Raw genomic sequence first — 10,958 nt, 5'->3', positions numbered from 1 at the left:
TATCAAATAGAGCTCACAGTCAGTACCTTATTTGGTCCTCATGAGATCCCAGAAAGATCATTATTATCTTATACTGCAAATGAGAAAAGATATAAAATTTACTTTTCTAGCTAAGAGGTCTGGTGGTAATTTGGAGTTCACATTTACTTCTAAAATTCTGCTAATAAATATTGTGTCTAAGTGCCTTTAGAAATATACTAACTACTGTTGGTTACTCCTTTTTTTGTTATAAAACTTTTATTATTTTTAACAATAACGTGTGTACATTCTAGGAATAAGGAAAAATACAAATAAGCTGAATAAAAAAATCACTCATAATCCTACCACTGACTATACTTTTTGTCTTTCATCCTTCACATATTCTTCTGTGTATACATGGAATATACAAATGTACCCTTCCCTTTCAAAAATATGATATTCACATATTACTTAGTAACTTTTTTACATTTTATATTCTGTCAGGAATCTCTTTTTATACAAATGAGTAAAGCTCTCCTATTAAAAGGCAAAGACTTTTAGATTGGTTTGAAATAAACAATGAGATGCATCTAAAACCAATAACAGCAACAAGTTAAAAGCAGAAAGATGGACAGAGATATACAGGACAATAAAAAACAAAGTAATGTCAACATCAGAAGAAACAGAAATCAAGGTAAACTACATTATATAGGGGTAAGGATGGTTTCGATTAACCTTCCAACGCATCACTATAAGTTTGTTTCTGACTCTCCTTATCTCATCAATTTCATTGACATTTCTAAACATATCTTCCTTGCTTAAATGCCTGTTGTGTATATCTTCTTTAAATTCCTGGAGAGACTGAATCAGTCTTTCTCTAAAAGTTCCTTCTGTTTTTTCCTCCTCCTCTTGCTTTTCCTCAGGCTTTGGTACTTCTTCAAGTTTTGGTTCACTCTCATTTTCTGGTTTTTCTTCAGTTTTTTGACAGGGTTTCATCTTGTGTCTCCCTTTCTTTCCCTCTTCCTTTCTTTTCTTCTACTTGCTCTTCTTTGAAAACAACTACTTCTAGGAAGCAAGAAGGATACGTCAGCCATCAGGGTTTCCCTGAGCCTGCCATTCTCAACTCCATTTCCCACCTCCTCACCTCCCTCGTCCCTCCCGCCAGCTTTTCCAAGGTTCTTCTCAACCATTTCTCTCACACAAGGCAGAACGCAAGACCCTCCTGGAACACAGCAAGCTGGGAGAAGAGGGATGCGGGGGAAGAACACAGGGGCCCACGACCTCAGGCCCTCCTTTGCCCACCTCCACCCCAGGGGTCTTTATAATATTTCCCTCATCTTCCTGTACGGATCCGATCACTTTTCTTCCTGGCCTTTTCAGAATAGCAGACCTGCAGACCAGCGGGAAACGGGAGGGGGACGGGATGAGAGTGGGGGTGGGGCGAGCGCTGGGCGGACTGATCAACACCGCGCACTTTTCCTGTTAAGGTTCTCGGTTGTGGAAACTTTCCCACCTTCTGTTTCCCTCCTTTCTCTCCCTCTCCATAGTGCAAGTTAGCTCGAATTTTCCATCAGACAGGGAGTCGCAAAAGCAGATTTCCAAACTATCATTAAAACTGGGGGTTGGAGGTGGGGGGAGGGGAGGTGTTGGGAAAGCGGCCTTAGGTGGCAGAGGATGATTATTTTTAAACTATCACAGGTCTCCTTGTCCTTCTCCCGGGACCCCTAGTCCCTTTCCCAAGGGTCATCATTTCCTGCAGACCTGGAGGTAGGAGGTGGAGAGATGGACTTTTCCAGGGCTCCCTTAAATCTCTGCTTCTAGGCCATCCCCACCCTAGAAATCCCCAGGCAGTATCTATTTTGCCACCAACCTGAAAATTTCCAGCCAGTAGACTCCTTCTCCTTCCCCACCGTTGGCCGCACCGGCAACCGCTGCTGAAGGAAGCTGGTACCCAGACGGGAACAAGGACCAGATTAGCAGGACTTCTGCACACGTCGACTCCTGGTCACATGAGGTCTACGTCACCAGTGATCTCTGGTCCTCTATTTCCACTCCCACCAAAAGCGCGGCAGATATCGGCCAGTCCTCTGCTCCCTCCCCTCTTGTACATTTGGCTCTGTCCATCTTTTTTGCCTATCCCAGAGGGGGAAAATGTTATTTGCCTTTCTCTGATTACTAGGGAGGGGCTGCATTTTTTTTTGGAGCTACTAAACTTTTCTACTTTTTTCAAGAATTTTTTCTTGCCTTCTGCTCCCAGGATTAAGAACACTAACCTACATCCATTTCCCCTGCCCCAGCCTCCATTTCATCTGCAATCTGGTCCTTGGCTGTTGTGGAATAGGCTTGGTTTGGCAGCGGGTTGTTTCTTAAAAAAAAAAAAAAAAAAGAGCTGAGTGGGGGAGGCCTGGGACAGAAGTATTATTTTTAATGTAGTTTTAAACTTTACTGTTAATACTTTTCTGTTGGGGTATAGCCCCAATCCTTTCTTTTATTATGCTAATAGCTCCCTTGCCCTACTGGCCAGCCTATTTCCATTTTATACAACACCTGACAACGCCCTGCTATCTGCTAGATGGGTTGCAGCCCTATTCATGAATTGTTGTATAAAGTCAATTAGTTCCTCACATTTATTCAGCTGAATTTTGTTTTTTCAGTTACTTTTTAAAAAAATATAGAAAAGTATTAAGTAAAGTGAAAAACTACATTTAAAATATTGCCAAAATGTTTTGGTGTTAAAAAAGTAAAGATAAATTTTTAAGTAAATGAATAAAAGGATTATTTTTAGACAAGGATAATTTTTTGGGAGGGGAGAGGAAGGGACGGGTTTCCCAGGTGGCCCAGTGGTCAATAATCTGCCTGCTATATATATGGAATCTAGAAAAATGGTACTGAAGTATTTATAGGGAAGCAATGGAGAAACAGACATAGACTTATGGACATGGGGAGAGGGGAGGAGAGGGTGAGATGTATGAAAAGAGTAAGATGGAAACTTACATTACCATATGTGAAATAGATAGCCAATGGGAATTTGCTGTATGGTTCAGGAAACTCAAATGGACTCTGTATCAACCTAAAGAGATGGGATGGAGAGGGAGATGGGAGGGAGCTTCAAGAGGGAGGGGACATATGCATACCCTAGGCTGATTCTTGTTGAGGTTTGACAGAAAATAACAAAATTCTGTAAAGCAATTATCCTTCAATTAAAAAATTAATTAAAAAAAAAGAATCTGCCTGCCAATGCAGGAGATGCAAGACAGGTGGGTTCCATCCCTCAGTTGGAAATGGCAACCCACTCTAGTATTCTTGCCTGGAAAATCCCATGGACAGAGGACCCTGGTGGGCTACAGTCCATGAATTTGCATAGAGTCTGGCACGAGCAGACGAAGGGAGCAGGAGGGTTTTATGAAGCAGATTACTTCTTTCTTTCGGGAATGGATTTACAGGCTCAAAGGAAATGCATATTTAAGTACTTAGCAATTGCCTAAGAACTAAAGGGCTTCCCTGGAGGCTCAGACCTTAAAGAATCTGTCTGCAATGCTTGAGACCTGGGTTGATTCCTGGATTGGGAAGATCCCCTGGAAAAAGGAATGATACCCATTCCAGTATTGTTGCCTGGAGAATTCCATGGATAGAGGAGCCTGGTAGACTACTGTTCATGGGATCACAAAGAGTTGGACATGACCAAGCGACCAACACTTCCACTTTCAAGACCTATCCAGAAAGGTTGTCCAATTCAGATTCTGTAACCTGGAAATAACTGAGAAAGTCCTTGGGGGTAGTGCAGAGCTTGTCAAAAAGTGCTTTCACTGAACTTGCTTTCAGACAATAGCCACTGTCAATAGACATAAACACCCAGAAAGAGGAACAATGAAACTGACCCAGCAAGGAAGCTTGAAACAGGCCAGGGTAACCGGTAAGGACATGGGGTCAGGATACAGTCAGACTGGTCTCTTTCTTTCCCACCCTCCATCTAGGTCCTGCCCACCCTGTGAGGCCTAGGTTAAGGTCTTTTACTTCCATGAGGCTTCCTCTGACTATTTTGGGCTAACTCGCCTTTGCCTTCTCTGAGCTCCTATTGACCTGGCAGTCCACCCTTTCCATAAACCTTTTCTCTGAAAGGCCTCATATGATGGGAATTCTGCTTTTCCAGCTATATCATCTATTCACAAGTGTTTTTGAAACTATAAAATAGTGTGTGAATGTGAACTAGATTTATCATGGTGATCACTTTGCCATATATACAATATTGAATCACCATGTTTTACACCTGAAACTAATATAGTGTTATATGTCATTTATGTGCTCAGTTGTGCTCAGTTGCTTCAGTCTTGTACAGCTGCTTGCAATCCTAAAAGATGATGCTATGAAAGTGCTGCCCTCAATATGCCAGCAAATTTGGAAAACTCAGCAGTGTTCACAGGACTGGAAAAGGTCAGTTTTCATTCCAATCCCTAAGAAAGGCAATGCCAAAGAATGCTCAAACTACCACACAATTGCACTCATCTCACATGCTAGCAAAGTAATGCTCAAAATTCTCCAAGCCAGGCTTCAACAGTATGTGAACTATGAACTTCCAGATGTAAAAGCTGGATTTAGAAAAGACAGAGGAACCAGAGATCAAATTGCCAACATCCACTGGATTATCAAAAAAGCAAGAGAGTTCCAGATAAACATCTACTTCTGCTTTATTGACTATGCCAAAATCTTTGACTATGTGGATCACAACAAACTGTGGAAAATTCTTAAAGAGATGGGAATACCAGACCACCTGATCTGCCTCCTGAGAAATCTGTACAGAGGTCAAGAAGCATCAGTTAGAACTGGACATGGAACAACAGACTGGTTCCAAATTGGGAAAGGAGTACATCGAGATTGTATATTGTCATCTTGATTATTTAACTTATATGCAGGGTACACCATGCAAAATGCTAGGCTGGATAAAGGACAAGCTGGAATCAAGATTTCCAGGAGAAATATCAATAACCTCAGATATGCAGATGATACCACCCTTATGGCAGAAAGTGAAGAGAAACTAAAGAGCCTCTTGATGAAAGTGAAAGAGGAGAGTGAAAAAGTTGTCTTAAAACTCAACATTCAAAAAATAAAGATCATGGCATCTGGTCCCATCACTTCATGGCAAATAGATGAGGCAACAATGTAAACACTGACAGACTTTATTTTCTTGGGCTCCAGAAGGACTGCAGATGGTGACTGCAGCCATGAATTTAAAAGACACTTGCTCCTTGGAAGAAAAGCTATGACCAACCTAGACTGCATACAAAAAGCAGAGATATTACTCTGCCAACAAAGGTCCATCTAGTCAAGGCTATGGTTTGGTTTTTCCAGTAATCATGTATGGATGTGAGAGTTGGACTGTAAAGAAAGCTGAGTGCTGAAGAATCGATGGTTTTGAACTCTGGTGTTGGAGAAGACTCTTGGGAGCCCCTTGGGCTTGCAAGATCAAACCAGTTAATCCTAAAGGAAATCAACCCTAAATATTCATTGGAAGGACTGATGCTGAAGCTGAAACTCCAATACTTTGGCCACCTGATGCAAAGAACTGACTTATTGGCAAAGATCCTGATGCTGGGAAAGATTGAAGGCAGGAGGAGAAGGGGACAACAGAGGATAAGATAGTTGGATGGCATCACCAACTTGATGGACATGAGTTTGAGGAAGCTCTGGGAGTTGGTGATGGACAGGGAAACCTGGCATGCTGCAGTTCCATGGGGTCGCAAAGAGTTGGACACGACTCAGCAAGTAAACTGAAGTGAGAGAAGACTAGGATCCTAAGGGGATCTGAGAATTGACAGCCAGTTTTGAATGGAACTCTGGGAGCCAGGACCTGAGCACTGTAGTGTTTTACTATTAACTTGGCTCAGCTTTGGACTCAGTCTCTTCTCCCTTCCCCTCATATCTCTTTCTCCTCCTTTGTCTTGTCTCTACTTCACAGCTTCAGTTTCCCCATCATGTTGCCCTGCTAATGTATAGGCTTTCTCAGGTACCTAAGGTACAAACTGTCTTCCCACAAAAGTGCATGTATCCCACTAGCCCAAACTTGTACAAATTTGCATAGAATTTCAGGTGATCCACAGACTTCCCTTGTTGAGAACACCTGATCTAAGTTAATTAATATGGTTAGCGGGTGAGAATTCTTTGGAAGTCTGACTGAAGAGCCATCTAGGTGGGATGGACTGGCAGGCAGCAACCCTTCTGCAAGGCTAGACTTCTCCTGGGTTTCCTGGAGGTAAAGAGGCCAGAGGTGAGAGGCCTAGCAGGCTGCATCCCTCTGACAGGACACAACTGAACTAACTCACATTTATAAAGATTAAAACGCCTCAAAGTGGAAGAGATAGATCATTTTTCTAAAACAAGACAAAAATAAGACATTTACTAGGCTCTACATGTATTAATTTGCTGAACATCTAAAATGTGGATTTCTTTTAGAAAAATTTAGGTTTAAAAATTTCAAGCTAATTCACATGATTTTTAAAAACTGTTTGGGAAGTATCCCAGAAGCATTCTTTAAATGATAAACATGACCAAGTTATGAAGAATTTCCTATTTAGTAGAAAATCTTATTTTTATTGTGTAACTTTACTCTCCAAAGAGTGTGTCTTAAAGATTGTGAACAATTAGCATGTTTTTAAAAATTGCTCTTTCTTTTGTAGCTGATGGGAAATATTTTCTATTTGATACATGTTAATTAGCCAAATAGTAAAGCACTACAATGAAAAGAGAAATCTGAGGATAAATACCCATATTCTTCCTCGCCTACAAATGTAAGTACTGTATTTCTGAAATGTAAAAACAAAGGATTTAAAATTTTAAAAATTTAATGTGAACATACACAGAAGAAAGATAATGTTCCACGTTCCACTTCCAGCACTCTTTCCTGATACCTAGCTTTCCGGCCATTTAGGTGCAGGTAAAGAGTCGGACACGACTGAGCAACTGAACTGACTGACTGACTGACTGAAGGGCTTCAGGGGAAAAGAATACCAAGAGAGGAGGTTCTGAGAAGGAGCAGGTTGAGGAGAGGTTAGAACAAGGAAAAGGGCTAATCTGACAAGAATTTTAAGTGGCCTCTCACTTATGATTGTATGCTAAGTCACTTCAGTCGTGTCTGATTCTTTGCATCCCTATAGACTGTAGTTCGCCAAGCTCCTCTGGGATTTTCCAGTCAAGAATACGGGAGTGGGTTGCCATGCCTTCATGCTGGGGATCTTCCCTACTGAGGGATCGAACACTCTTCTCTTAACCCACCCATGTCTGCTTACATTGGTAGGTGGGTTCTTTACCGCTAACGCCACTTGGGAAGTGCCCCCTCGCCCATTATTGGAGAAAGCCAAATAGTACATCTGGCTTCTTAAAATGTTGAGGTAGAAAAACAGACATTCCAGATCCAGGGTGACAGGAAGATCAGGGGTTGAGGGTTCCTGCTGCCCGGTTTGAGTGGGAAGGAAGATTAGGAACCTGAACTCTTTTGGTGTTTTAGGGGAAGGACACTGACTGAAACTGCCCATCCTGGCCAGGCACCATAGTAACCATTTGCATGCGTTGTTTTATGACAGGAGGTCCTGGTAAGGAACATGGAACTAATAAGCCACCACCAACAGAAAGAGTTTGGGAAAGATCAAAAGGAGACACCACATGTCCAACCACCTCCCAGAATCCTCTCTGGCATCCATCTTGGCTGAAAAAGGCGTGCACCACCAGGAAGGACTCTGAGTCAGAATGATTGGCTAAAGACAACCTGTAAACTAATCCCATCACCATGAAACCTGAGACTGCCACGTGGCAGAGCAGTTCTCCTGAGTTCCTTTACCCTACTGCTCTCCACCTGGGTGCCCTTTCCCAATAAAATCTCTTGCTTTGTCAGCACATGTGTCTCCTCGGACAATTCACTTCCGAGTGTTAGACTAGAGCCCAGTTTCGGGCCCTGGAAGGGGTGCCCTTTCCTGCAACAGTGTCACTAGATAGGAGTCTACCTGGGCCCAAATCTCTTTTTTATTGTCCCTTATATCCTGAGTCGTGATTCCTTTTGGCAGAGGAGAAAAAGCTTCTGGTCGAGGAATGCAGGGAGGGGCAGAGGAAGGCACAAAGGCATGGGGAAGCAACAGTCCAGGAACACTGTAAGTTTGTGTTCCTACTGAAGCTGCCTGGGGTAACCCTGGCACCAGGGTGGCTGGGGACTGAGGGCCAAATCCTCAAATGGATCAGAGTCTTCTTTCTGGTCACAGTTTCCTTACCCAATGTCTATTTTGGGTGATGCTGGGGGCAAGTAGTTTCAGTTCAGTCACTCAGTTGTGTCCGACTCTTTGCGACCCCATGGACTGTAGCACGCCAGGCCTCCCTATCCATCACCAACTCCCAGAGCTTCCTCAAACTCATGTCCATTGAGTTGGTGATGCCATCCAACCAACTCATCCTCTGTCATCCCCTTCTCCAGCCATCAATCTTTCCCAGCATCAGAGTTTTTTCTGAGTCAGTTCTTCGCATCAGGTGGCCAAAGTATTGGAGTTTCAGCTTCAGCATCAGTCCTTCCAATGAACACCCAGGACTGATCTTCTTTAGGATGGACTGGTTGGATCTCCTTGCAGTCCAAGGGACTCTCAAGAGTCTTCTCCAACACCACAGTTCAAAAGCATCAATGCTTCCGTGCTCAGCTTTCTTCGCGGTCCAACTCTCACATCCATACATGACTACTGGAAAAACCATAGCTTTGACTAGAGGGACCTTTGTTGGCAAAGTAATGTCTCTGCTTTTTGTATGCTAAGTTGGTCATAGCTTTTCTTCTTATGAGTACTTAAGTATGGGAATATGCTGGAAAGCTTTCCACTCAACTCCTGCTTCCGGTGTCCCACGCCCATTTTGGTGCAAAACATCTCGGTTGTAGGAGTGCGGAAAGAATCACAGGAGGAGGAAACAAAGACAGACGGAGAGTGAGTTTTATTTTAGTTGCCCCTCTTCCACCACTGGGAGTATTTAAGAGGAGGTATACCAAAAGTTGAGGATGGCTATGGATAAGGAGGGACAAAGTTGGGAAATACAGTGCTGGGAGAGGCCGGGAAGGGCCCGGCAGGGACAGATCCGCACCGAGTTTTTGCTACGGCATCTCCCGCTTTCCTGACCCCCACCATCAGGTGTGAGGGTCCTCGCGTCAGGACCAAGCACCTTGCGCGCCTGGCGGCGAGAATGCGGTGGCGGGCAGAGACAGCAAAGATAGGCGCAGTCTATGCGGTAGACCTCATGCGAGGAGTTGACTCACTGGAAAAGAGTCTGATGCTGGGAGGGATTGGGGGTGGGAGGAGACGGGGACGACAGAGAATGAGATGGCTGAATGACATCACCGACTCGATGGACATGAGTTTGAGTGAACTCCGGGAGTTGATGATGGACAGGGAGGCCTGGCGTGCTGTGATTCATGGGGTCGCAGAGAGTCGGACACGACTGAGCGACTGAACTGAACTGAACTGAACTGAACTGATGCGGGAGACAGTGCGGGGTCGGGGGGCGGGAACAGAGCCCAATCTGAGGCTCCCCTGCGGAGCCTCCCCTTTTGTGCCTTCAGAAGCCTGGGGAAGGAACTATGTAAAGGAAAAACTGGTGAGTTTAAAAGGGTGGAGGGAAGAGAAGCTAGCGGGAAGACGGAGCTCCATCTGGAGGCCTCCTGGAGGGCGCACTAGTCCTCTCATGTGGGAAAAACAGAATTTCAGAAACCACAGAAATCTGAATCTTGAAAGGCGTATAGTAGTGGGACCTCTGTCCTCGGTGCTGATCTTTGCCTCAAGCATTCAGTCCTTTCTTTTGCCTTTTGTCTCCTACAAGTAATGGAGTCCAAAGAGGAATAAGAAGCGGGGGAGGGGGGGATCTCAACAGGGAGAATGTTCCCTGGAGGGGAAAAAGACACAAAAGGAAGGGATCCTGCCCCTGTTCTGAATGGAGAGGAAGCTCTGGGAGGGAATGAAAGCCAGACGCCTGAAGGCAATATTAGAGGGGCTTGGGCTCTGCTTTCCCAGTATTTTAGGCTTGTAAATAACGTGATAGGGATGCAGATGATACTGAAATGTTCACGGAAGAGATGAGAGAGTTCAACTCAGGGCCCTGAAGTTTAAGTATAGTCCATCTAGCTTTAGTAGGACCACCCTGGAGGGCTTCTCAGGTGGCGCTAGTGGTAAAGAACCCACCTGTCAATGCGGGAGATAGGAGACACAGGTTCGATCCCTAAGTTGGGAAGATCCCTTGGAGAAGGAAATGGTTACCCACTCCAGTATTCTTGCCTGGAGAATCCCATAAACAGAGGAGCCTGGAAGGCTATGGTCCACAGGTTCATAAAGAGTCAGATGCGACTGAAGCTACTTAGTATGGGTGCAGGACCACCCTCATCATCATGATGAATTTTTCCTTATGCCTTGAATACTGAGGTTTTCTCTGAGGTTAATACTTTTCAATCTTGTTTTGTTTATTTGCCTTTTTTTTGGTGTAATTTTACTCATTCAGTTGCTTCAAAACTTTGAATACTATCAGCATCTATTTGAATTCAGACCAAATCAACAAGCTTTTCTTTGTCAGCAGAGGTGTTTTCAATCATTTGAATAGAAACATGTTCACTGTCTGTTTCAAAAGTGGAAAAGAAGTTAGAAACCAGTGAGTAAATTTGTCATTCTTTCATTTTAATGCTTATATATTTATGTATTACATATATTAGCAATGAGTCAAAATATATATACTAAAATGTGAGTGTTTATCTTTAGATGGCATAATTGTGAATGATTTAATTTCTTTTTCTGTGATAACTGTATTTTCCCCAAATTTGTATTTATCACTCGTGCCCTTAAGTGTAATAAAAGTAATTAAAGTAATGTGTCAATCAGCTTTTTAAACTTGTTAAAAGAACCAAAAAAATACATTTCAAGGGTGTATTTTTTTTTTTTTTTAGAATTTCTGGTTTAGCAATAAAACCCTGGTATTTATTACCCTGACATTCCCTTAAAGGG

At 43.3% G+C, this 10,958-nt stretch overlaps 1 protein-coding gene across 2 annotated transcripts; it reads right to left on the bottom strand.

Moving 5' to 3' along the window:
* Window positions 1-425: 425 nt before the first annotated feature.
* Window positions 426-1,968, bottom strand: TCEAL9 (transcription elongation factor A like 9). Of its 2 annotated transcripts, none has more exons than XM_088833708.1 (2): window positions 1,829-1,968; window positions 426-1,023 (listed from the first exon to the last, which is right to left on the bottom strand). In XM_088833708.1, the coding sequence occupies exon 2, from the start codon at window positions 952-954 to the stop codon at window positions 658-660; it is 297 nt and encodes a 98-aa protein (XP_088689834.1). In that variant the 5' UTR covers window positions 955-1,023; window positions 1,829-1,968; the 3' UTR covers window positions 426-657. The 2 variants fall into 2 exon arrangements, with proteins under 2 accessions (XP_088689834.1, XP_088689835.1); XM_088833709.1 differs by having other exon boundaries at window positions 426-1,020; window positions 1,829-1,959.
* Between the last annotated feature and the right edge of the window lie 8,990 nt (window positions 1,969-10,958).

The sequence above is a fragment of the Moschus berezovskii genome, chromosome X, assembly GCF_049115385.1.
Source record: "Moschus berezovskii isolate FMDL1 chromosome X, NW_MosBer_1.0, whole genome shotgun sequence".
NCBI classification, from domain to species: domain Eukaryota; kingdom Metazoa; phylum Chordata; class Mammalia; order Artiodactyla; family Moschidae; genus Moschus; species Moschus berezovskii.
Note: the sequence above shows the minus strand (reverse complement) of the source record. Positions and strands in the feature narration are given on the sequence as shown.